Source organism: Oncorhynchus gorbuscha, linkage group LG07 (genome assembly GCF_021184085.1).
Source record: "Oncorhynchus gorbuscha isolate QuinsamMale2020 ecotype Even-year linkage group LG07, OgorEven_v1.0, whole genome shotgun sequence".
Taxonomy (NCBI): domain Eukaryota; kingdom Metazoa; phylum Chordata; class Actinopteri; order Salmoniformes; family Salmonidae; genus Oncorhynchus; species Oncorhynchus gorbuscha.
This window is the reverse complement of record NC_060179.1, coordinates 38,476,973-38,504,150: the sequence shown is the minus strand read 5'-3', so window position 1 is coordinate 38,504,150 and position 27,178 is coordinate 38,476,973. Positions and strand designations below refer to the sequence as shown.

The 27,178-nt window shown below is 44.9% G+C and overlaps 1 protein-coding gene across 4 annotated transcripts in view; it reads left to right on the top strand.

Annotated features, from left to right (window-relative positions):
- Nucleotides 1-26,945, top strand: part of LOC124039842 (zinc finger protein 438-like) — a 113,478-nt gene extending 86,533 nt beyond the window's left edge. For 3 of the 4 annotated variants that reach the window (XM_046356299.1, XM_046356300.1, XM_046356301.1), the window contains exons 3-4: nucleotides 22,709-24,568; nucleotides 24,764-26,945. In XM_046356299.1, coding sequence (XP_046212255.1) covers nucleotides 22,749-24,568; nucleotides 24,764-25,367 — 2,424 coding nt within the window. In that variant the 5' untranslated portion in view covers nucleotides 22,709-22,748 and the 3' untranslated portion in view covers nucleotides 25,368-26,945. Of the gene's footprint in view, nucleotides 1-556; nucleotides 579-22,708; nucleotides 24,569-24,763 lie in introns of those variants that run through there. The other variant, XM_046356302.1, reaches the window with a different exon arrangement.
- The last annotated feature ends 233 nt before the right edge of the window (nucleotides 26,946-27,178 follow it).

The window sequence follows — 27,178 nt, the reverse complement described above, 5'->3', positions numbered from 1 at the left end:
TATACTAGTTAGGCTCACATCTATATATTTTCTCTACCTCCACTAAGAACTGACAGCACAACCCACACCCCCCTCTCTTCCTTACCACTCTTTAGTAATGTCTGACCTATTCTACATTTGCGTCTCAAATGGCACACTATTCCCTAGTGCACCAATTTTGACCAGATACCTATGGGCCCTGTTCAAAAGTAGTGCCCTACATATGGAATAGGGTGCCATTTTATACAGTGGGTTCAAATGTGTTAGAGAAGTGAAAGGTCAGGTAAAGGTTTAGTGTGGAACACTGTTAGATTAACACACACTTCCTGCTCCTTAACCCTCTGGAAATGTTGGTCTCATCCAGAGGCTGCTTCCCAAATGGCACCCTATTTCCTTTATAGTCCACTACTTTTGATCAGTGCCCATATAGTGCACTATATAGAAAATAGGGTGCCATTTGGGACACATCCAGAGAGCTGAGAAAATAACTCTCTCGCTCTCTCTCTTCTAACCCGGACGTGACATCACCTAGGCCTGGTGACAGACGGGACCGTTGGTGTGACCCTTACACAAAAACGCACAAGACTTCGATCATCCAGGTGTGTGTGTGTGTGTGTGTGTGTGTGTGTGTGTGTGTGTGTGTGTGTGTGTGTGTGTGTGTGTGTGTGTGTGTGTGTGTGTGTGTGTGTGTGTGTGTGTGTGTGTGTGGCCGTGAAATAACCATAACAGTGATATGGAAATTAAATTCCTCGTCAACAACAAGGCCAGGTCAAAGTTGATTGGCTGGTTTCCATCATCCTGCCTTTCTCCTCTCTCTTCTGCACAGGAAATTAATACCTCTCTGTCCACGGTGGCTCCTTCCGACAGAATTCTCACTAGTATATGGAAGTCTACAGCCATATTTGGCATTTTAGAAGGAGCACATTACATTTGGAGGTTGGCTTGAACTGATCCGATTGTATCAAAAAAGTAGACAGAATATCTTCACTACTGTATCAATTAAGCAAGATTTTGCTTAAAAAACAAATTACTTGGAAACATAATTTGAAAAACAATAGGCTACATGGAATCCTTTCTCTTTTGGCGGAATTCAGACTGCTGAGGGTTTATCCTCCCCCTCCCCCCCTCCATTGAGTTGGATATTGATTGATCCACATCCCTATTCAGAGCCAAGCGGCTAGATCGTAATTGGAATGCCATTTCTCTCTTATTGATCTGTTCAGGTGACAGCTAATGACATACGGTGGTCTGCTTCTGTTCCTGTATGTCCACTCTGCATGGGACTGTATACCATGGGCTATGTCCTAAATGGCACCCAATTTCATATGTGGTGCACTACTTTTGACCATAGGGCACACTGAGTATACCAAACATTAGGAACACCTTCCTAATATTGAGTTGCACCCTCCCTCCCCTTTGCCCTCAGAACAGCCTCAATTTGTTGGTACGTTCCACAGGGATGCTGGCCGATGTTGAGTCCAATGCTTCCCACAGTTGTGTCAAGTTGGCTGGATGTTCTTTGGGTAGTGGAACATTCTTGATACACACAGGAAACTGTAGCGACGCAAACCCCAGGAGCGTTTTTGGCGCAAACCAGTGTGCCTGGCACCTACTACCGTACCCCGTTCAAAGGCACTTAAATATTTATGAATTTCTGTCAGCCGGTTATTGTCCTGCAAAATACTGCCGATCTCACGGTGATTTACTGATAATTAACATAAACATGTCTAGCATCTCCAGGCCTCTGCATACAAGCCACTGATGAACGCCTTTGCTTTGTAACATCTACATTTTAAAAAGTCTAATAAATTAATGTAATATGCATCATAATACATATTTATTTTAGTCAGGTCTAAAGAAACATGATATGAAGAAATTGTATTTCAGAAGAACAAAATATGAGTTGGCCTACTGTGGGCCTATGTTGTTTGGCTATGCGCCATGCTGTAGGCTGGTTAATTTAGCTGAGAAGATGTGCTTATAAGTCCTGTGACATGATTTTATAGTAAGAATAATATAATTGACCTGAATAAAATAGAAAGAATATTTTTCCTATTATGGTGCGAGGACACATAGGAAGTGGCTATGTTGAGCGTGAAAATGGTCATTTGATGTAACCGGTCCTATATGCTAGATTTAGAGTTAATTGGCAAACTTTGACTGTCTTAAAAATCAATACATATACGGTCTGCATGGTGCAACTATAGGCTATTGATGATTTGAGAAAGTAGGGGGGAAAAGTTCCTGCTGCACAGCTGTTCTCTCATCAAGTGGTCATATTTTCACCGATCAGACTATTCTCAATTTATTTTGTCTTTACTAATCTGTCAAATTGTTTTCAATTTACTGTTGAATATTATCAAATGGGCAGGAACAGGGTTTTATAATTGAACATTTGCTTAATTTGAGCAGCTGAGACACTCCATGCATCAACCACTGTTTGAGGAGCATGCTCTCGCAGGAATAAGGTTCACCTGTTGGGCAGCATCTACCCAGTGCTTAATTTGGGAAACAATCTGTTCGGGAACATTGATAGTAACATGTTTTCGCAACAAAACATATTTCATTTGACAGCACTTCTGTGCGGTCGAGTAAGGAATTTAGGAGATCGAGGAGGAGATGGATACACATGGTGGTTAAATATTATCTATAGCTAAAGGTAATGTGTCACCTACTTAATTATGAAAATATAAAAAAACTCTATTACTAGGCTATTCAAAATTAAATACAAATTAGTAGTAGGCTAACTGTACAATCAATGAACCAAAAGCATCGCCTAAGGCAGGGGTGGGCAAACATTTTGGCTCAAGGGCCACATCGGGATTTTGAAATTCAACGGAGGGCCGAATTGTTTGGGGGACCAATTGTTTGTTAAAATCAATTTGCGGGGCCTCCCGAGAGGCACAGCGGTCTAAGGCAGTGCTTGCGGCATCACTACAGACCCGGGTTCGATCCCAGGCTATGTATTAGCGGGCCGTGACTGGGAGACCCATGAGGCGGTGCACAATTGGCTCAGCATTGTCTGGGTTAGGAGAGGGTTTGGCAGGCCGAGATTTCCTTGTCCCATCGCACTCTAGCGACTCCTGTGGTGGCGCGTGACTCTCAACCAGCGATGGGACAAGACTGTAACTACCAATTGGATACCATGAAATGAAGGAGTAAGAAAGAAAGTATCCCACGAGCCGTACTTTGCCCCATACTCCCCCCCCCCCCTTGGCCTAGGGCTATACGTTCTATCCCGGACTCGTGGATATACATTTTGGAGTATAGCATGAGATAACCAGTCCATCCAGTATGTATAATAATTAGGGATGCACAATACATCGGTAAGCACATCAGATTCGGATGCTATTAGCTAAAAATGCCAGCATCAGCATTGGCCCGATGTCTGTCTAGTTTAACGCCGATGTGAAAACCGATGTCAAAGCTGAAATGCATACCTATATGACGTAATGGCGCAACAAAAAAATAATTCGCTTCACAGCATTCCTAACCTAGCCCACAATGTCTGCTGTGTGGATCTGTTTTCAAGTTTCAAAGGAAGATAACCAAAAGGCCATATGCAACATTTGTGCTACTATTATTCCCAGAGGAGGGGAGAAGGTGAAATCTTTCAATACCACAAACAAAAGCAGAAAAAAACTAAGCGCACACTTCCAACAATGAAACAAGTTCAAGTCGAGCAGTCATTTGAAAGAGTAAGAACATTTATCATAGGTGAAATCCATTAACGCCAAGATAATGGAATGCATTGCCCTTGACAATCAACTGTTCTCTGTCGTGTATGATGTTGTCTTTCGCCGACTGCTCGAGCACCTCGAGCCACGGTACACACTACCAAGTAGGCGCTATTTTTCAGATGTTGCCCTACTGGAGTTACACAGTATTGTTGAAAAGCACATCCATTGGCTACTTGCTATGGGCGTCACTGCTATTTGCTTCACGACTGACATTTGGACAAGTGATGTCCGCCCCATGATCATTCTGAGCCTGACAGCACAGTGGGTCGACAAGGATTTCGTACTGAGCAAAGCCGTATTGCATGCTCAAGAATGTGCTGGTTCTCATACTGCTGCTGCCATTTCAATGGCATTTGAGAACATGTTTGAAACTTGGAAACGTGAACACACTCCTAGCTCCATTCATACAACTGACTCAAATAAGCTCATCAACTGCGTCTGCAGCAGACATGATACCCTCTGTCATGGTATTGAAACGCTTGCTCAACAAAACTGCCGACACAGACCGTGGGGTTAACTTGCACTTGAGGCTGTGAACAAGCGATTCGGTGGCATTCTCTCTGAGCCTCTTTGCTGTGTCACCACCATACTCAATGCTAGGTACAAGGACCTCTACTTCGATGCAGACAAAAAAACAGGGTTTACGTAAAATGTTACATACACAGCTGGACAAGATGAAAACGGACACAGTGACAGTGTGCACCGACGAAGAGGACGCGTGACAGAAGAGGCCACGGACAGACAGCTGAAACATCACTGCTTGACATGTAAACTCTGTCTTTCAAAGATAATTTGTAAAACTCCATTAACTTCACAGATCTTCATTGTAAATGGTTTAAACACTGTTTCCCATGCTTGTTCAATGAACCATAAACAATTGGAACACCTGTGGAACAGTCGTTCAGACACTAACAGCTTACAGATATTATGTTATTACTGTAGAGAGAGATTATGTTATTACTGTAGAGAGAGATTATGTTATTACTGTAGAGAGAAATTGTGTTATTACTGTAGAGAGATATTGTGTTATTACTGTAGAGAGATATTGTGTTATTACTGTAGAGCGATATTGTGTTATTACTGTAGAGAGATATTGTGTTATTACTGTAGAGAGATATTGTGTTATTACTGTAGAGAGATATTGTGTTATTACTGTAGAGAGATATTGTGTTATTACTGTAGAGAGATATTGTGTTATTACTGTAGAGAGATATTGTGTTATTACTGTAGAGAGATATTGTGTTATTACTGTAGAGAGATATTGTGTTATTACTGTAGAGAGAGATTGTGTTATTACTGTAGAGAGAGATTGTGTTATTACTGTAGAGAGAGATTGTGTTATTACTGTAGAGAGAGATTGTGTTATTACTGTAGAGAGAGATTGTGTTATTACTGTAGAGAGAGATTGTGTTATTACTGTAGAGAGAGATGGTGTTATTACTGTAGAGAGAGATGGTGTTATTACTGTAGAGAGAGATGGTGTTAATACTGTAGAGAGAGATGGTGTTAATACTGTAGAGAGAGATGGTGTTATTACTGTAGAGAGAGATGGTGTTAATACTGTAGAGAGAGATGGTGTTATTACTGTAGAGAGAGATGGTGTTATTACTGTAGAGAGAGATGGTGTTATTACTGTAGAGAGAGATGGTGTTATTACTGTAGAGAGATTGTGTTATTACTGTAGAGAGAGATTGTGATGTATGCACACATGACTGTAAGTCGCTTTGGATAAAAGCGTCTGCTTAATGGCATTTATTATTATTATTATTATTATTATATTACAGACGGTGGGCAATTAAGGTCACAGTTATGAAAACTTAGGACACGAAAGAGGCCTTTCTACTGACTCTGGAAAAACACCAAAAGAAAGATTCCCAGGGTCCCTGCTCATCTGCGTGAATGTGCCTTAGGCATGCTGAAAGGAGGCATGAGTACTGCAGATGTGGCCAGGGCAATAAATTCCAATGTTCGTACTGTAAGATGCCTAAGACAGCGCTACAGGGAGACAGGACGGACAGCTGATTGTCCTTGCAGTGGCAGACCACGTGTAACACCTGCACAAGATCGGTACATCTAAATATCACACCGGGAAGACATTATCCTCCCTCATGTGGTACCCTTCCTGCATTCTCATCCTGACATGACCCTCCAGCATGACAATGCCACCATCCATACTGCTCGTTCTGTGCGTAAATTCAGTGTTCTGCCACGGCCAGTGAAGAGACTGGATCTCAATCCCATTGAGCACGTCTGGGATCTGTTGGATCGGAGTGTGAGCGCTCGGGCCATTCCCCCCCCAGAAGTGTCCGGGAACTTGCAGGTGCCTTGGTGGAAGAGTGGGGTAACATCTCACAGCAAGAACTGTCCATGAGGAGGAGGTGCACTGCAGTACTTAATGCAGCTGGTGGCCACACCAGATACTGACTGTTACTTTTGATTTTAACCCTGTTCGTCTGTGGAACTTTTTCAGTTTATGTCTGTTGTTGAATCTTATGTTCATACAAATATTTACACATGTTAAGTTAGCTGAAAATAGTGAGAGGACGTTTCTTTTTTTTTGCTGAGTTTATGATAAAATCCTGTTTGAGAATGAAACGACTCAACAAATTAACAACAAAACAGCACAGCAAGTAAGTGAAAGAAATAGGTTTGGATTGTTTTACCGGTAATGGGGACATGTGTAATTGCCAACAAAATAACATTTGTGTTTGTGTTTGTGTTTCAGCTATTTAACTGTACTAGAATGCTTAACCTTTTCACGTGTGAGTTCCAAATATCTCTAATGGTCGCCCCAGTGTGAGTTGTTTTATGCACGTGATGTCAGAATGCATTCACTTGTTCCAAAATGTGAATATTACCCAACAAGACAGTTAACACGCGCTGGCTGCTAATTGTCTATATAGGCTGTGGTTCAATTTGTCCATTTCAAATTATTTTCTAACAGTTTGAATTGAGGTGTGTTCCACCTCGTCATTAATTCACATATAAGTAGTAGATTTCAGTGTTGCAGACAATTTGTTTCGAGGCTTTACTGAGCCCGATAAACGTCTCTCTTCCAGGAAAACCCACCGCACTTCACTCATATTTGTGCAAATCAAGTATGCATATATTTGCAGTCTTGCAAGAATAGGAACATTTTCTTGCTGGCACTCGCTTTGCCTTCTTTGTTGTTTTTCTTTCAAATAATAACTTTGGACGTGTGTGTTCCTATCACAGTAATTTCCTTGTTTTCTGTATATCGTGTTGTTTCTGCTGTAGGTGATACAGTATATTTATGTGTTGGATAATGTATTTAAAAGTTTTATTCACGTTTTCAATTACTGGTGACACATAATGCATTCCGATTCATTCAAATATTGTAATGGACACCTATGATGTGTGTAAAATACTTCTTTTTTTTTTAAAGGTTGTACTGATTTATAATGAACTAAGCAATTTTCCAGCTATGTGTGACGCCATGTTTGTTGACATGTTTTATACAAAGCATTCTGGGTGTCACGTAATCTGCCAGACCAAAAATGTTATAATGAGGTGAAGAATGGTTCACTCATCTTTCGGGTAAACTAGAGGTATTTTTGGGTGCTGATTTGCCGATTTCAAAAAATATATATATAACTTTTATTTAACTAGGCAAGTCAGTTAAAAACACATACTTATTTTCAATGACGGCCTAGGAACGGTGGGTTAACTGCCTAGTTCAGGGGCAGAACGACAGATTTTCACCTTGTCTGCTCGGGGAACCAATCTTGCAACCTTACAGTTAACTAGTCCAACGCAATAATGACCTGCCTCTCTCTCGTTGCACTCCACAAGGAGACTGACTGCCTGTTACCTTGGCTTACTGCATTTGCGTAAGTTGCTAGCTAGCATTAAACTTAAATTATAAAAAACAATCAATCATAATCACTAGTTAACTACACATGGTTGATGATATTACTAGATATTATCTAGTGTGTCCTGCGTTGGATACAATCTGACTGAGCATACTAAGTATCTAAGTATCTGACCGAGTGGTGGTAGGCAGAAGCAGGCGCGTAAACATTCATTCATTCATTCATATTATAAAAATCTAACTTTCATGAAATCACACATACAAAGATACCAAATTAAAGCTACACTTTAATTTAAGCTACACAATCCAGCCAACATGGCAGATTTCAAAAAGGCTTTTCAGCGAAGGCAAAAGATGCTATTATCTGAGGATAGCACCCCAGTAAACAAAGAGAAAAGCATATTTCAACCCTGCAGGCGAGACACAACGCAGAAATACAAAATATAATTCATGCCTTACCTTCGACGAGCTTCTTTTGCTGGCACTCCAATATGTCCCATAAACATCACAAATGGCCCTTTTGTTCGATTAATTCCGTCGATATATATCCAAAATATCCATTTATTTGGTGCGTTTGATCCATCCAACTTCTCCAACGTGACTACAGAATATCTCAAAAGTTACCTGTAAACTTTGCCAAAACATTTCAACTACTTTTGTAATACAATTTTAGATATTTCTTTACGTAAATAATCAATAAAATTGAAGACTGGATGATCTGTGTTCAATACAGGAAGAAAACAAACTGAAGCATGCTTTCTGGTAATGCGCCTCTAACAGTACACTTCAAGTGACCCTCGTTCAAGATGGCCGTACTTCTTCATTACACAAAGAAATAACCTCAACCAATTTCTAAAGACTGACATCCAGTGGAAGCAATAGGAACTGCAAGAAGGTCCCTTAGAAATCTGGATTCCCAATGAAAACCCACTGAAAAGAGAGTGACCTCGAAAAAAAAAAAAAATCTGAATGGTTTGTCCTCTGGGTTTCGCCTGCTAAATAATTTCTGTTATACTCACATACATGATTGAAACGGTTTTAGAAACTTCAGTGTTTCCTATCCAAATATACTAATAATATGCATACCTCTACTTCTAGGGATGACTAGCAGGCAGTTGAATTTGGGCATGCTTTTCATCCAAAATTCCGAATGCTGCCCCCTATCCTAGAGAAGTTAAAATTAATCGTGCCAGCGTGCGCTCGTAAATTCATTGCATTGTCAGATTGTCTGTTTATAAATTGAGTGTTTCACTCTGAGTGCACACTTGATGCTTGAACTGAAGAGTAGGGTTGATTTGAGAGATCTGACCTTACAACGGCAGTCAAGCATCCAAGCTAACGTAGGCTAGCTTGCTAGCTACTTTCAGACACAAATGAGACCACTACGATACTTTTACTCGCCCTAGCAGAGCTGGTTAGTCAGTTTCCATGTTATCCAGAGCATTGGTGACCTGAACTGTGCTGCTGGCAACAATTTTATTACGCTTTTTTTTGCTGAGATTTACTGCCAGTTTTGAGCACTCGTAAATTGCTCTGAAATCGGAGTAGATTTTATTTTACCTTTATTTAACTAGGCAAGTCAGTTAAATAACAAATAAGAACAAATTATTATTTACAATGGCAGCCTAGGAACGCTGGATTAAACTGACTTGTTCAGGGGCAGAACGACAGATTTTTATCTTGTCAGCTCAGGGATTCGATCCACCAACCTTTCGGTTACTGTCCCAACGCTCTAACCACTAGGCTACCTGCTGCCCTAGATGGCCATAGTGAATTTACAAAAGCACCCGAATGTCCAGCTAAGCTAAGAATGACAGGAATAATCAAGTTCAATAAACATTGCATATTTAGTTAGTTAGACATCAAACTTTCCAGTATATTAACTATAGGGTAAGTATCCAACCAATGTTAGTTAGCTAGCTAATGACATACCGGTACATACTGCTGTAATGATAAACTGTGGTTCGTAAGGACACAGCTAACAAATTGTCAGCCAGTATAACGTGTAAGGTAACTTATTTGGAAAGTCATTACTTTATTACATTGCTCAATATTTTCTTAACATTTGATAATTGGCTAAAGCAATGAATTTGTTAATTGGCTAAAGCAATGAATTTGTTAATTGGCTAAAGCAATGAATTTGTTAATTGGCTAAAGCAATGAATTTGTATCCGCTCACATTATACTTTGACTGCATATTTTCCGTCATTTCCTTCAAATCTGGAAACGATGTGAAGCCACGCCCATTTCCTGAAGAATTGCATCATGGGCCCTAAAGTACGGATATATATCTATTGTATAATAATGCTAAAGTATTTCTGGAATTTGTCTTTCAGCATCAGTAGAACACACCTGACTCTCCTCCACCAGTCATACAAGGAGAATGGTCTAATGCAGTGTATGATATACCATTTTGTAGCTCTGAGCCTCTACTTTTATCCAATGTAAAAAATATAAAATGTTGCAACAGAAGACTGATTTGAGCTGGGCAGTCACATTTTACTGCAGTCATGACTGTCGGTGTGGCAGTAATATGGTCACCGCAACAGCCCTAGTCATAATTACTGTGTAACTCTATGGAAGGGGGTGACAACCATGAGCCGCCTCGGTTTTGTATTGAAAGTAGCTGTCTTACGACTACACCATGGTGCTACCCTGCTGTTGAGGCTACTGTAGACCTTTTAATTGCAAAACCATGTGTGTTAATCAGTTATTTTGTGATGAAAATATATTTAGTATAGTTTTCTCTAAAAAGGATTACTTTTTTAATGTTTCAACATAAAAATGAAAATAAATGAAATTCACTGAGTAGGTTGGTCATCCCCTTCCTCCTCTGAAGAGCCTCCACTGTTGCCTACCCTCACCACCTGGGGGCAGCGCATCAGGAAGTCCAGGATCCAGTTGCAGAGGGAGGTGTTCAATCCCAGGCTCCTGAGCTTAGTGATGAGCTTCGAGGGCACTATGGTATTGAACGCTGAGCTTTAGTCAATGAACAACATTTTGACATGGGTGTTCCTCTTATCCAGGTGGGAGAGGGCAGTGTGGAGTGGAATAGAGATTGCGTGGATCTGTGGATCTGTTGGCGCAGTATGCGAATTGGAGTGGGTCCCGGGTGTCTGGGATGATGATTGTGTTGATGTGTGGCATGACCAACCTTTCAAAGCATTTCATGGCTACAGATGTGAGTCCTACTGGTCGATTGTCATTTAGACAGGCTACCTTGGTGTTCTTGGGCACAGGGACTATGGTGGTCTGCTTGAAACATGTTGATATTAGACACAGGGTCAGGGAGAGAAAATGTAAGTGAAGGCACTTGCCAGCTGATTAGCGCAAGCGTCATTGTAATGCATCTGGCCCCGCAGCCTTGTGAATGTTCACCTGTTTTTAAGATCTTACATCAGCTACAGAGATCGAGATCACACAGTCGTCCCGGAACTGCTGTTGCTCTCATGCATGGCTCAATGTTGCTTGCCTTCGAAGCGAGCATAGATGGCATTTAGTTTGTCTGGTAGGCTTCGCTTTGTAATCCTTGATAGTTTGCAAGCCCTGCCACATCCGACGTAGTAGGATTCCTAGTCCTGTACTGGCGCTTTTACTGTTTGATGACTCATTGGATGTTGTAGCAGGATTTCTTATTAGCTTGTCGGATGTCGAAGTGTGATTTCTTAAGTGTCCGGATTAGTGTCCCGCTCCATGAAAGCTAAAGACTTTAGCTCAGTGAGGCTGTTGCCTGTAATCCATGGTGGTCACTGTGGGAGACGACGAGCTATCAAACAGGTCGGGATGACGTTGCCATCTGGTGATGAAGCTCATCCGGCTTCATTACTAATGAAGCCGGTGACTTATGTGGTAAACTCCTCAATGTCTGTGCTGGCAAAACAGTCCTGTAGTTTAGCATCCATTTCATGGGACCATTTACGTATTGAGTGAGTCACTGGTATTTCCTGTTCGAGTTTTTGTATGTAAGAAGGAGTTAGGAGGATAGTGTTATGGTCAGGTGTTATGCAGCTCTCTGTGTTTTGATAATGAACTGGCATGTGCTGTCTGATCAGTTTTATGCCAAAGTGTATGAAGAAATAATATAAAAAGCCTATTGCTGTAATTTGTTGGACACAATGATGCTGAACTGTAGATGATGCCCGATACCTAGTGTACACTTGTGTTCAGTACCATACAGATCGTAGTATAATTCAAGGCTGTGGTACCACACACACTCAGAGACTGTGGACCTGGTTAGCTTGAGGAGAGTACCTTGATTATGGGGGGTGGCTGAGAACATGCCCGCTGGACATGGCTGGCTATGAAGGCTTGCCCCCCGCATCCTGACCTTATCTAGAAGAGATCCAGACCTTTTAATCTGAGCTAAGACCTTGGGGAGGTTGGCCTGGCCTCCACTGGGCTGACTGCTGCTGTGCACACCCTTCCCACTCTCCCCTCCCCCTGGCACCCCATTCCAGACCCCCCTCCATCCTCCACCTTCAGCCGTGTCAAATTTGTCTCCACTTTTGTGGATTGGGGTGATCAGACCTTGGTTCCAAATATTGGGGGAAATGCCAGAGCTGAGGATGATGTTAAAACGTTTAAGTATAGCCAATTTGAAATTTGTGGTCTGTATATTTTATCATTTTATTTCGTGATACCATCAACCCCACAGGCCTTTTTGAGTTGGAGGGTTTGTATTTTGTCCTGTAGTTCATTCAATGTAATTGGAGAATCCAGTGGGTTGTGGTAGTCTTTAATAGTTGATTCTAAGATTTGTATTTGATCATGTATATGTTTATGCTGTTTGTTCTTTGTTATAGAGCCAAACGATGAAATGGCGCTGACAGAGAGGGCTGTCGTACTTCTAGCTCTTAGGAAACTTTGCAGTATTTCGTTTTTTATAAGCATTTTGCTATACCTGCAATAACATCTGCTAAACCTGTATGTGACAAATATGATTTATTTGTAAAAGATGGGCGAAGTGGTTTATGCTTCTCTGGTTTTGATAGATAATTCTTTGTTGTTTGTTTCGAGTTTTCCAATTTTATGGATAAGATGGATTCTTCAATTACATTGAGCTGATCCTTTTTTTCCCCGTAGTTTATTTCTGTATTGCTTTAGTGATTCATCATATGTTTTTGGTTGGATAGGTTTCTCAATTTCTTAAGTTTTTGCATTTTTCATCAAACCAATTGTCATTGTTTTTAATTTTAGATTTGATATGGAATCTCAGAGGTCAAATACATTGTTTTAGGTTTTCTACTGCCAAGTTTACACCTTCACTATTACAGTGAAACCTTTTGTCTAGGCTTTGATGCCTCATGATTGAGCATAGCTATGTTCAAGTAGTGGTGTCAGTGGACTGACTGTGAATGCTCTAAGATAAAGTAATCTACAGTACTACTGCCAAGATATTAGCTATAGGTGTACCTACCATAGGAGTCCCCTTGAAGCCTACCATTGACTATATACATACCCAGCGTCCGACAGCTGCAGGAGTTGTGACCCGTTTTTGTTGGTTGTGTTGTCGTAGTTGTGTCTTGGGGGGCATATGTAGGAGGGAATGTTGTCACCTCCAGGTAGGTGTTTGTCCCCCTGTGTGCTGAGGGTGACAGGTTCTGGCATTTAGGTCACCACAGACTAGTACATGTCCCTGAGCCTGGAAATTGTTGATCTCCCCCTCTAGGATGGAGAATCTGTTATCGTTAAAGTATGGAGATTCTATTGGGGGGATATAGGTAACACACATGAGGACATCTCATGTGTGTCTGTTGAGATAATTTCCTAATTCATTTCTAGCCAGATGTAAAATGTTCCTGTTTTGACTAATTTAATAGATTGGGTTAGGTCTGCTCTATGCCAAATTAGCATACCCCCTGAGTCTCTTCCCTGTTTTACACCTGGTAGTTTGGTGTATTTGACTGTCAGCTGTCTGTAACCTAGAGGGCAACCAGTGGGTCCGTCTCCTTTATATCATATTTCTTGTAGGATGACAATGTCTGTATTTCCAATTTCTTGATGAAGTCTGGGTTCCTGCTCTTCAGGCCAAAGGCAGATGACCTCAGACCTTGTATATTCCAGGATGAATTAGTAAAAGCTTTGTGTTCCATAGTGTCTAGTATTGTTGTTTTTGTGTGGTTTCGGCCCGGACCGTCACAGTAGGTGTGAGCAGAGCATCTGATACATACCTCTTAGGTTGCATGGTGGGGCTTGGGCAGGTATAAGAGTGGGGATTGGGCCTGTTGCTCTACTCACGGCCTGGGCATGTGTCTTGCTGTCATGTTGAGGTCCTTGCCCCAGGGGCGGGGGGGCATGGGGTGGGCAGAAGGGGCATATGTCTGATATGGGGGGGGGGTCTGTCTCTCTGTCCTGCTGTTTGAAGTTTCTGTTCTAACTCGATGTGAAGCACCAGGTTTCTTGATGGATTTTTAACTACAAAAAAATCTGAGAAGAAAAACAAGCCTCCTCTCTCTTTATTCCACAATTGAGGCATGCCTCCCATTTGCCATTCAAGTGCATGGGCAATGGTAGGCAGGCTATCAGCGCATCACCCACCACTTTGCAATGAGGACTGAAGGCAGTATGCATTTTGAAAACATTGTTTGAAACCTGAATGTTTTACTTCACATTGAGGCATGTCTTACCTTGCTTCAAAGTAGCCTAGGCAAAATCCGACCATAGGAACGTGGAGGCTATTATTTTATAAAGACTTCCTCATATACCATTGAAACCAGCTCTCCTGTTCTATTGGTTTTCATATCAACTTTCTTTCATCGTCCAGAAGCTGAAGGCACATCTTTAGATTCCCTCTCGTTCTACTTTTCTAAAGATTGTAATCTCTGTCACATGGAACCGCTCTCCTCAGGCGTGCTGTTTAGAGTGGCGCGAATTGCATTTTGGCAAATGTTTGAAAATGTATGTTTTATTGACTGCTTCAATACAGGAGTTGGAATGTTTTGTTAAGATTAATTACCATCATCTAAATGTGATTTCTGTCATTCTGAGCACTGTGGGTGGACGACCTAATTGGGTATATTGGTCCGGTAAATTAAAATCTTCCCGGTCACGTTATCCGGCACCCACGGAAACCCTGGGCTGTATCAACCATCTCAGAGTAGGATTTGGTCTAAAAGGCCAAACTGATCCTAAGTCTGATCCTAAGTCACTCTTTCTCTGAGACACTCGGCACATGCTGCCCCTGCTTTACCGGCAGTCTTTTTGAAATCGATGAAGATGGAATTCTCACAACTCCATTCAATTAATTCTCCATAATATATTGTACTGTTTGTGGGACAGAGCCATGACCAGTCTGGAGCCAGACAGAGTAAGGGACAAAACCTTAATCTGACCAAAGGCCACAACAGTGGAGAGAGAGGGGGAGTGCATGACCACTGCTCCTAGACCACAACATTGGACTTGATATGACCGTTCGTAACTGGGTTGTCATTACAACCAATTATAGGCCTAAGTTCCCACATGTAAACCAATCAGGGAGACATCAGATCAGCGGTCGGTCAGTGAATTATTTGGGCTACTGGCTGCTCTCTTTGTCTGTCTGTGTCTCAAATGACACCTTTTTCCCTAAATAGTGCACTACTTTTGACCAGGGCTCTGGTTTATAAGTAGTGCACTATTTAGGGAAAAGGGTGCCATTTGGAACGTCGCCTATGTCTGTCTGGCTGCAGCATGACCCATTGACCGCTGGATTGTATCCATCCGATCAATCCGGCCTCTTCAGCACATTCCATTCCACACGGATGGATATGTCCGTGAACTGTCCCACCGGTCCGGCCAAAGCAATGCCCTAGCCCTACCGTAACCCTGGTGACCTGACTGTTAACGTAAACACCAGACCTCACCTTTCACCTCTTGGCCTTCTGGCTGACGCTGGGAAGGCCTTGCTCGGACGGCACAGCCATAGTTTACTGGTCTCGCTCGCTTTCTGACTCCCTCCCCCCTCTACTGCCAGAGAAACCCGTCGTCCGTCCTCAGCCCATCCCTGACCCCTGAACCATTGTAGATTAGAGTGGCTGGCGGTTTGAAGCCTGCACCAGATTAAGTGTCTTTGTGCCTTTGAGGCTTGGGTAAAGACGTCTCTACTCTGGAAAAGACAGAGAATATGATGTACATGTAGAAAGCTCATTAAATACAACACTAGTATATTGAGGATAATTGAAACCGTATAGACGCATATTATAACATACAAAGAAATTGATTTCTGCCATATTTGTTTTACGTTTAGAGCCACACTCCTCATACTTATGTCATATGACGCTAGCCTGCCCTGTATTAATGTTGCTCTCCTCCTTGTCTGTGTGCTCAGCCAATCAAAATGCTCTCTACTCCAATAACAACAACAATGTAGCTGTCTGATATGAGTCCAGGTTGGGAGGAGCAGTCAGAAATCGTCCTATCCCCTCCTCCTCTCACCCGTTCTCCTCTCTCATCATGCTCTCTCGCTCCAGTTAACCCTACTAGTTTGCCACTGGGCCAACCCTGTGTGTCTCTGCTGCTGCTCCCTGCTGTACTTATATCATGATCATCAGTCGCAGGTGTGTTGGGGAGGCCGTCCCTAATATGCTACTATACCACCACCCACAATGCAAAATACACCACTGTACTATTACCCCCTTGGCCTATGGGTTACAGGGGTTTACTACATTTACATTTAAGTCATTTAGCAGACGCTCTTATCCAGAGCGACTTACAAATTGGTGCGTTCACCTTATGACATCCAGTGGAGCAGCCACTTTACAATAGTGCATCTAAATCTTTTAAGGGGGGGGTGAGAAGGATTACTTTATCCTATCCTAGGTATTCCTTAAAGAGGTGGGGTTTCAGGTGTCTCGGGAAGGTGGTGATTGACTCCGCTGTCCTGGCGTCGTGAGGGAGTTTGTTCCACCATTGGGGGGCCAGAGCAGCGAACAGTTTTGACTGGGCTGAGCTGGAACTGTACTTCCTCAGTGGTAGGGAGGTGAGCAGGCCAGAGGTGGATGAACGCAGTGCCCTTGTTTGGGTGTAGGGCCTGATCAGAGCCTGGAGGTACTGAGGTGCCGTTCCCCTCACAGCTCTGTAGGCAAGCACCATGGTCTTGTAGCGGATGCGAGCTTCAACTGGAAGCCAGTGGAGAGAGCGGAGGAGCGGGGTGACGTGAGAGAACTTGGGAAGGTTGAACACCAGCCGGGCTGCGGCATTCTGGATGAGTTGTAGGGGTTTAATGGCACAGGCAGGGAGCCCAGCCAACAGCGTTGCAGTAATCCAGACGGGAGATGACAAGTGCCTGGATTAGGACCTGCGCCGCTTCCTGTGTGAGGCAGGGTCGTACTCTGCAGATGTTGTAGAGCATGAACATACAGGAACGGGCCACCGCCTTGATGTTAGTTGAGAACGACAGGGTGTTGTCCAGAATCACGCCAAGGTTCTTAGCGCTCTGGGAGGAGGACACAATGGAGTTGTCAACCGTGATGGCGAGATCATGGAACGGGCAGTCCTTCCCCGGGAGGAAGAGCAGCTCCGTCTTGCCGAGGTTCAGCTTGAGGTGGTGATCCGTCATCCACACTGATATGTCTGCCAGACATGCAGAGATGCGATTCGTCACCTGGTCATCAGAAGGGGGAAAGGAGAAGATTAATTGTGTGTCGTCTGCATAGCAATGATAGGAGAGACCATGTGAGGTTATGACAGAGCCAAGTGACTTGGTGTATAGCGAGAATAGGAGAGGGCCTAGAACAGAGCCCTGGGGGACACCAGTGGTGAGAGCGCGTGGTGAGGAGACAGATTCTCGCCATGCCACCTGGTAGGAGCGACCTGTCAGGTAGGACGCAATCCAAGCGTGGGCCGCGCCGGAGATGCCCAACTCGGAGAGGGTGGAGAGGAGGATCTGATGGTTCACAGTATCGAAGGCAGCCGATAGGTCTAGGATGAGAGCAGAGGAGAGAGAGTTAGCTTTAGCAGTGTGGAGCGCCTCCGTGATACAGAGAAGAGCAGTCTCAGTTGAATGACTAGTCGTGAAACCTGACTGATTTGGATCAAGAAGGATCATTCTGAGAGAGATAGCGGGAGAGCTGGCCAAGGACGGCACGTTCAAGAGTTTTGGAGAGAAAAGAAAGAAGGGATACTGGTCTGTAGTTGTTGACATCGGAGGGATCGAGTGTAGGTTTTTTCAGAAGGGGTGCAACTCTCGCTCTCTTGAAGACGGAAGGGACGTAGCCAGCGGTCAGGGATGAGTTGATGAGCGAGGTGAGGTAAGGGAGAAGGTCTCCGGAAATGGTCTGGAGAAGAGAGGAGGGGATAGGGTCCAGCGGGCAGGTTGTTGGGCGGCTGGCCGTCACAAGACGCGAGATTTCATCTGGAGAGAGAGGGGAGAAAGAGGTCAGAGCACAGGGTAGGGCAGTGTGAGCAGAACCAGCGGTGTCGTTTGACTTAGCAAACGAGGATCGGATGTCGTCGACCTTCTTTTCAAAATGGTTGACCAAGTCATCTGCAGAGAGGGAGGAGGGGGGGAGGGGGAGGTGGATTCAGGAGGGAGGAGAAGGTGGCAAAGAGCTTCCTAGGGTTAGAGGCAGATGCTTGGAATTTAGAGTGGTAGAAAGTGGCTTTAGCAGCAGAGACAGAGGAGGAAAATGTAGAGAGGAGGGAGTGAAAGGATGCCAGTTCCGCAGGGAGGCGAGTTTTCCTCCATTTCCGCTCGGCTGCCCAGAGCCCTGTTCTGTGAGCTCGCAATGAGTCGTCGAGCCACGGAGCGGGAGGGGAGGACCGAGCCGGCCTGGAGGAAAGGGGACATAGAGAGTCAACGGATGCAGAAAGGGAGGAGAGGAGGGTTGAGGAGGCAGAATCAAGAGATGGGTTGGAGAAGGTTTGAGCAGAGGGAAGAGATGATAGGATGGAAGAGGAGAGAGTAGCGGGGGAGAGAGAGCGAAGGTTGGGACGGCGCAATACTAATATATAATATAATAATAATATATGCCATTTAGCAGAAGCTTTTATCCAAAGCGACTTACAGTCATGTGTGCATACATTCTACGTATGGGTGGTCCCGGGGATCGAACCCACTACACTGGCGTTACAAGCACCATGCTCTACCAACTGAGCTACAGAAGGATACCATCCGAGTAGGGGCAGTGTGGGAAGTGTTGGATGAGAGCGAGAGGGAAAAGGATACAAGGTGGTGGTCGGAGACTTGGAGGGGAGTTGCAATGAGGTTAGTGGAAGAACAGCATCTAGTAAAGATGAGGTCGAGCGCATTGCCTGCCTTGTGAGTAGGGGGGGAAGGTGAGAGGGTGAGGTCAAAAGAGGAGAGGAGTGGAAGGAAGGAGGCAGAGAGGAATGAGTCAAAGGTGGACGTGGGGAGATTAAAGTCGCCCAGAACTGTGAGAGGTGAGCCGTCCTCAGGAAAGGAGCTTATCAAGGCATCAAGCTCATTGATGAACTCTCCGAGGGAACCTGGAGGGCGATAAATGATAAGGATGTTAAGCTTGAAAGGGCTGGTAACTGTGACAGCATGGAATTCAAAGGAGGCGATAGACAGATGGGTAAGGGGAGAAAGAGAGAATGACCACTTGGGAGAGATGAGGATCCCGGTGCCACCACCCCGCTGACCAGAAGCTCTCGGGGTGTGCGAGAACACGTGGGCGGACGAAGAGAGAGCAGTGGGAGTAGCAGTGTTATCTGTGGTGATCCATGTTTCCGTCAGTGCCAAGAAGTCGAGGGACTGGAGGGAGGCATAGGCTGAGATGAACTCTGCCTTGTTGGCCGCAGATCGGCAGTTCCAGAGGCAACCGGAGACCTGGAACTCCACGTGGGTCGTGTGCGCTGGGACCACCAGATTAGGGTGGCCGCGGCCACGCGGTGTGGAGCGTTTGTATGGTCTGTGCAGAGAGGAGAGAACAGGGATAGACAGACACATAGTTGACAGGCTACAGAAGAGGCTACGCTAATGCAAAGGAGATTGGAATGACAAGTGGACTACACGTCTCGAATGTTCAGAAAGTTAAGCTTACGTAGCAAGAATCTTATTGACTAAAATGATTAAAATGATACAGTACTGCTGAAGTAGGCTAGCTGGCAGTGGCTGCGTTGTTGACTTTGTAGGCTAGCTGGCAGTGGCTGCGTTGTTGACACTACACTAATCAAGTCGTTCCGTTGAGTGTAATAGTTTCTACAGTGCTGCTATTCGGGGGCTAGCTGGCTAGCTAGCAGTGTTGATACATTACGTTGCGTTAAAAGAATGACAATAGCTGGCTAGCTAACCTAGAAAATCGCTCTAGACTACACAATTATCTTTGATACAAAGACGGCTATGTAGCTAGCTATGTAGCTAGCTACGATCAAACAAATCAAACCGTTGTACTGTAATGAAATGAAATTAAAATGTTATACTACCTGTGGAGCGAAGCGGAATGCGACCTGGTTGTTGAGTGGGGAAGTTCTATTACACTTTATACTACACATTCACTACCTTTCTCTTTGTCAATCTCTTCCTATCTTTTCATTTATTTTGTTCTTGCTTGCTCTCTTTATTTCATTTGCTGTGGAGCTATAATGTGATTGACACTGGGGCCTCAACAGCGAGGCCCCTCGCCCCAGAGCAGGTCGACATGTGGCTAAAGGGGGGAGGAGTGCGGGAGGGATGTTGGCATCATCATTATGCAGATAGGAACGCACATTGAGAGGAGAATCCCTAAACAAGAGAGAGGGAAGCAGCAGCAGCAGCAGGAGGAGGAGGGGCCTGAAGAATGGCAGAGGAGGAGAAGGAACGAGAGAGATACATGATGGACAGAGGAGCGAGATGGGTAGGGGGGGGCTGGTATTTTTTGAAGCCGTGAGGAGCAGGGTGCAAAGCAACAAATAGAAGGCAGAGGAGAGAGATGGCAGTTCTAGGATTTTGATCTTAATCTGGAATTTGTGGTTTAAATACACTCTGACTAGATGACAGGATGTAGCTAGCCTGAGGCTATAGTCTTCAACACCACTCCAGTCCTTCTGTCTGTCTCCTTCCCCACCACTGTACTTCCTGTGGCAGCCCTAGTCTGGGAGGTTATCTGGTGTGTTTTACTGGAGCGGCACACCACCTCTGGAGACTAGGACTGCGTCTCAAATGGCTACTTTTGACCAGGGACCATAAGGCTCTGGTCAAAAGTAGTGCACTATATTAAGGAATAGGGAGCCGTTTGGGACACACTCTAGGAGCATAGGTGCAGCTACTCCTCCTCAGTTATAACACACCAGCTGCAGTGCTACACTGCTATCAATTCTCATCAGATCAGACCACTGGACACTTAGTGTCTACTCATTTTTCTCACTCTTTAGTTTTTTCTCTCGTCATTCTGTCTTTGTTCTCACCCAGTCTTTCCCGTGAGAAGTCATCAGTCTGACTTAAGCCGACAGCACGCCGGCCTAACGCTGCCTGTGGTTGGTTGCTTGGCTTCAGCGCGGCTGCATAATACACTCCCTCCCTTTCTTTCTTCCCTCCCTTTCCCTCTTGGGGTTCAACTGTAAACTCTGAGTTGATGGGAGGAACCTCCTGGGTAGCCTGTCAGTGCCAAACATGCACACACACACACCATCCATGCCCCCTTCAAGTCTTAGGAGCATTCTAGATATCCTACCGCTGTACTCCCCTCTGTTGACTGAATGCCTGGCCAAACTCTCATTTGAATTGGAATCAACTGTCCAAACAGAGAGGGAATTATTTCCAGTTGTATGGAGTTAAGATGCTGTGTGGACACTGTATAAATGATCTGCTCTCACACTGAAATACTTCCAGGTTTTGAACAATGTGGGTTTATATCCTTTTCCCCTATTTTTAAAATGAATGCAAGCATTGGTTCAGCCTAAGTCCTTTGAAAGTTGTTAGATTGGATAGGTGTAGCAATGTGCGAGTAGCTACCTTTTATGTACATTTAGATCCTGGTGTTTTTTTCTGAATCTGACAGGTATCATGCACACAACTTGGACACAGGCCCACGATAAGATTGGTATTGAAAGTTGGATAAAAAAAAATATATATTCAAATCCTGTCAAAATCATCTGTTTACAATCACGTTCATTTGAAAAATTCTGCTGTAATCTTTATTTTCAAACACATGTATGTGGATATTTGCTTAGAATTTATTTTAAGCTTCAGTATAGGCCTACACATGCCTACTAGAGTTGATAAAGTAGCTCAGATGAAGTTTATGACCATTCTACACCTTTTATAAAGTAGTCAATCATCTGCCAGGGCTCCTCCTTACTCAACCCATCCTAGGCTTTTCGATGTTTGACATCCAAAATTACTGTAAACTGCTGACTTTAAAGCCTAATCCCTGGTGTTGTACTGTGAAATATCATTTGTCGATATGGGGCATTAGGATTTCAGAATGTGGGGCTTTGTGAGTAAGGCTGTTTTAGCCCCACAGCTAGGCTTTACTACTGCTGGTCTAGAGAGAATGGGCAGTGATTAACAGAGGTAATACACACACACAGAGGTAACCCCTCTTGATGTGGTGGTAAAGCTCCTGTCTGTCCTGCCCTTGGGCAGCTTTCACGCTCTACTGACTGATCCTTCCAGGAAGTACAGGGGGTACGAGGGAGGAGGGGGGTACAGGGAGCACCCCGCCGAGCCACAGCGGTAACTAGGCTGCACGTTGGGCTCAAATCAAAGGGGGCACTTTGTCTGTGCCTGGGGGTAGTGTGCGTGTGGGGGGGATGTTTGTGTGTGCAGAAAGAACCACAGAATAGTAGTCTTCTTGTGGAAGCTTTAGAAATGTTCATGTCAGTGACTGCCTCGGTCTGTGTTTCATCTCAGGATGTATCCCAAATGGGCCCTGGTCAAATGTAGTGCACTCGTATAGGGATTAGGGTGCCATTTCGGATGCTACCTGTGTCTCACATCTCAGACTGTTAACCACTTTGTAACGACACCATTAAGAACACTAAGGTTAACCCTCCTGCTAAGAACATAATAGTTGGGGTCTGTGACCAAAAATATGGCAGGATATATTACGTTGGTATCTCAATCAGTATTGTTGTATTGACAAACAAATGTAAACCTCTATGCCAGATGATGGCGTGCAATCAGTAGGGTCTGTGGCCAAAACTTTCTACAATGTTTTGTTGGAATACTTATTTAACTGCCCTTGTTGTTGTTGGGAATAGCTCTCGAACTTCACTATTGTTGTTGTTCTGTTGACAGACTAAGACAGGTCTGGGTCTAGACCTCCATGCCAGGCTAGATGATGAAGAGCCTCCAGTTCAGAAGCATCGCTCCCAAGGCCCCAGCAGCGGTAGTTCCCTCCCCGACCGCCGTCCTTTCCTGCCAGCACCCCTCTGCCCTCCCAGAGGCAGCCTCTACAGCCGTCAGCCCTAAATCCATCCTGGTCCCGGCCCAGAACTATGCCCTGATGCAGGTGGCAGGACAGGAGGGGACCTTCTCTCTAGTGGCCCTGCCGCCCTCCGTATCCCCTCAATCTCCACAGCAACAACAGCCGCAGCAACAGACAATCCAGAAGAACCTGAAGCTGCCCATCCCCAGATATCAGCCAATGAGGGCCAAGAGCACCCCGGAGAAGGTCAAATTAGCCACACCCACTGCCGTGACAACCCGGCCACAAAGGTCAATAGCGGCGGTAAAAAAGAAGTTGTCATCTCCGGAACCCAAGGAGGAGCCATCAAAACAGGTCATACTGATCGACTCCACAGCCTCCTCTGAGATCTCAGCCCTCACAGCCCTGCTCCCGGACAACGCTGTGCTCTACTCTGGGTCTCCACTGGAGCAAGTAGCAGTGGTGGACACCACCATCAACCACATGTCTACTCCTGCCCCCGGCCCGGGCCCCGTCACCAGCATGCTGCAGAACCTCCAATACCCATCTGGTGGTTTTACTAAAAGCTCCCCAGTCAAACTGCCACAGGAAGAGAGCAACATTAAGGTTGGCATTAGGCCATGCCAACCCAAGCCTGTAGCCCAACAGCCCCATCCACAGCCAGCAAGTAGCAGCATCACTGTCCTCTCTCCAGCCATCTTCAGCAAAGCTGTCCAGATTATACCCTCCCCACCCAAAGGCAAGTTGCCCATCCTGCCCTACTCGAACATAAAAAGCACCCTCATACCAGCCACCAAACTCAACCTCAACGCCATGTCCCCCAAGAAGGCTTTCCCCAGCCAGCCTGGCTTGCCCGGCCTTACCCCGTATCCCTCTGATCCCCAGTCCAAGACCCCAGAGACTGCAGAGGCCCTCTGTCAGAACCACATGCCAAACTCCCTGCTGCAGAGCCAGCCTCAGGCCAAGACCACTGGCACCCTGTCGCTGCTGGGAACGCTTCAGATGCAGAAACCACCCGGCAAGAAGAGGGGGAGGAAGAGGAAGACAATGGAGGATATTCTGGCCTTTGAGGCAAGGAAGAAGAGATCCTTGTCGTTCTTTCGGAGGAGGGTTCCAGATAAGCCTTCTCCTTCGGCTGTCATCTCGCAGCAGAGGGAGGTGGACATCTCTAAGAAGTACCGCAGCATCAGACCCAAGCCTCACCACATGCTGCTGATGGAGACAGTTCCCCAGCTGGTCAGCCTGCCCTCCCTCACCTCCTCTGACAGCCTGGAACCAGAGCTCCTCATACAGCACCGACTCTCTGCCAAGGTTCTGGAGCCTGGTCCTCGCCAGCCCCAGTCAGCCTCTACCACGCTTCACCTGAGAGGGGGTAGTTCCTCTCAAAGGGTCTACCTGGGTAGTAGCCGGCCCCTCCACCACTGCCCCACCTGCAGCCGCTGCTTCCAGTTCAAACACCACTTGCAGAGCCATATGAACAGCCACACCAACAGTAGGCCTTACGTCTGTCCAGTGTGTCGTAAGGCCTATGCCCATTCCGGCTCGCTCAGCACTCACATGAAGCTGCACCACTCAGAGGGCCGACCACGCCGGACACTTCGCTGTGAGTTCTGTGAGAAGGCTTTTGGCTACGTGGGCGTGTACTTCAGCCATCTGAGGGAGGTGCATAAGGTTATCCTGACTGTGGAGCCATCCATCAGCCAACATGAAGACGACGTGCCTGTGGAGGGGTGACTACCTACATTTTCAGAATTATAAATAGTACTTACATACTGATATACTTGTCTCATCAATAGGACTCTTGACTTTTGGTCACTGTGAGTTTGATACATTTCTTAGGATATTGTTAGTTTCTCGCCAATTTTCATAAAACAACACAGTTCTTCCTTACATCATGTCTGTCTCCATCTTGTATGTGTCTCCAGGGTGATGTCTCCAGACCAGGGGGACGAGCAGGGCCAGGAGGAGCGCGAGGACCCGGTGGAGCTCCAGATCAAGTGTGGTCGCTGTCAGGCCATCACCCCCACCTTCGCCGACATGAAGCTGCACCTGCTCTACGTGCACGGGGAGGAGGTGCAGGTGCGCCTGCGGGACGGGGCTGGCGGGCTGGGAGGGGCACTCCAAGGGGGCCGGGAGGCCGAGGACGAGCTGGTGAAACACGCCGCGCACTACTGGCGCCAGCTCAATGAGAAGAGGAACCTAGTCCGCTGTGGGAGCTGTGACGAAGAGTTCTTCTCCTTCTCCAAGCTGAAGCGTCATATCCTCTCCCACCACCAGGGGGGGACAGAGGACGATGGGAATGGAGAGGGGGAGCCGACCGGCCGCTCAGCCCGGGGAGGGAGAGGAGTCCTCGGGCAGGGCTCAGTGTTTAACTGTGTGCTGTGCAGCCAGGTCCTGGACAGTAAGGAGGAGGTGATGGAGCACTGGGCGGTCCACCACCACTGTGAGGAGACCCAGGTACTCTGGGAGGCCCTCAGCGCCTACTCAGGGGACAGGGAGATGGACTTGCCCTCTCACAGCCCACATTAACATGGCACTGGACACGTTTCAGGTCGTTTCCATTGCAGTCACGTTGCACATCTCAGAAGATTGACTTTACTGATTATTTTTAGCTTCTAATGAAGCGACGGTTCCAAACAGTGCATCAGAAGATTGCTATACCATATTAACATGGTTTCCGATGTTAAACATCTCCAGGCATTGTGAGAGCTAATAATCGGGGCAGCCTGACTGCAATAAAGACAACCTAGAACGCACCGCACTCACTGTCTGTGTCTGTCTGAGCCCATCTTGCACAGTGGGCTGCTCTCAAACACACGCAGTTATTCCATTTCTACACTATCGAGCTGACCCCAAACATGCAGTGGGGACATTTAATTTTCAAATGGTCCTTTGCCCCACAGTTCCAGCAACTATGGAATGGTGGATGCCTAACCTCCTAACCAGGCCAGTGTAGTACAGTGCAGCTCAGCTCAGTAGTGTGTAAATGGGCCGTACAGAGGTCAGTTATAGCACAGGTTAGTTTGTTTGAGAATCCTCTTGATAGATTAGTAATTATGGTATTTTATGGACTACACTGTTTTTTGTTAGTTCTGATTTTGTATTTAGGTTTTGAGTTGTGTGTTTTAATATTTTGTTTAATAAAATGGAAAGGATAGTTTTTTTTTGTATTGTGTATTTTATTTTTATTTTTTAAATTTAGATACATTATTGGCCATAGACACAGTGAAACTGTTTGTTAAATGACGTGAGTAATTTGAAAGTACTTTTTGGTTGAAAATTAATTATAGACCTTGTGTCAAACTCATTCAATGTTGGGCCTTGTGTCTGCAGGTTTTAGTTTTTTCATTCAATTAAGCCCTAATTGGTGACTTTAATTAATCAAGTACACGGGAGGAGCGAAAATCCGCAGCCACTCTGCCCTCAGTGAAATGAGTACGGTAAATGGTATATGAGTACGGTACATGGTAGCTATTTTGACCTAGAGGAAAACCTTCTCAGTACACCAGCACCTGACTGAAACATCTGAGACCTTCTGAAAATAGATTGAGAACCTTATTTATTTCTGGCTAATAATCAATAAAGGACTCATAAACGGATGATATATTATTATATATATTTGTTTGTGTACTCTGTGGTAATGGAAAGGGTGATTGATTGACTACTGACAAAACTAGCTCAATTTGTTACTATTACATTGAAGACTTTACATAAATGTTGAACTAATGCTGCCAACTATTATTCAGTATAAACCTGTGGAATTGGTGCACTTGAGGTCTGTGTACAACAAAATACAACTGTCGGTATGTCTTCAAAAATATAACTTTTTATAGTGCCTTCAGATAGTATTCATATCCCTTGACTTATTACACATTTTGTTGTTTCAGCCTGAATTCCAAATGGATTAAATATATGTTTGGAGAGCTCCTCGTCTTCATGGTGCCGCTTGCTTGGTGGTTCCCCTTGCTTAGTGCTGTTATTGACTCTGGGCCTTTCAGAAAAGGTGTGTGTATATATACTGAGATCATGTGACAGCTCATATGACACTTAGATTGCACACAGGTGGACTTTATTTAACTAATTGTGACTTCTGAGTGTAATTGGTTGCACCAGATCTTATTTAGGGGCTACATAGCAAAAGGGGGTGAATACATTCAGTTGAAGTCAGAAGTGTACATACATCTTAGCCAAATACATTTAAACTCAGTTTTTCACAATTCCTGACATTTCATCCTAGTAAAAATTCCCTGTTGTAGGTCAGTTAGGATCGCCACTTTATTTTAAGAATGTGAAATGTCAGAATATTAGTAAAGTGATTTATTTCAGCTTTTATTTCTTTC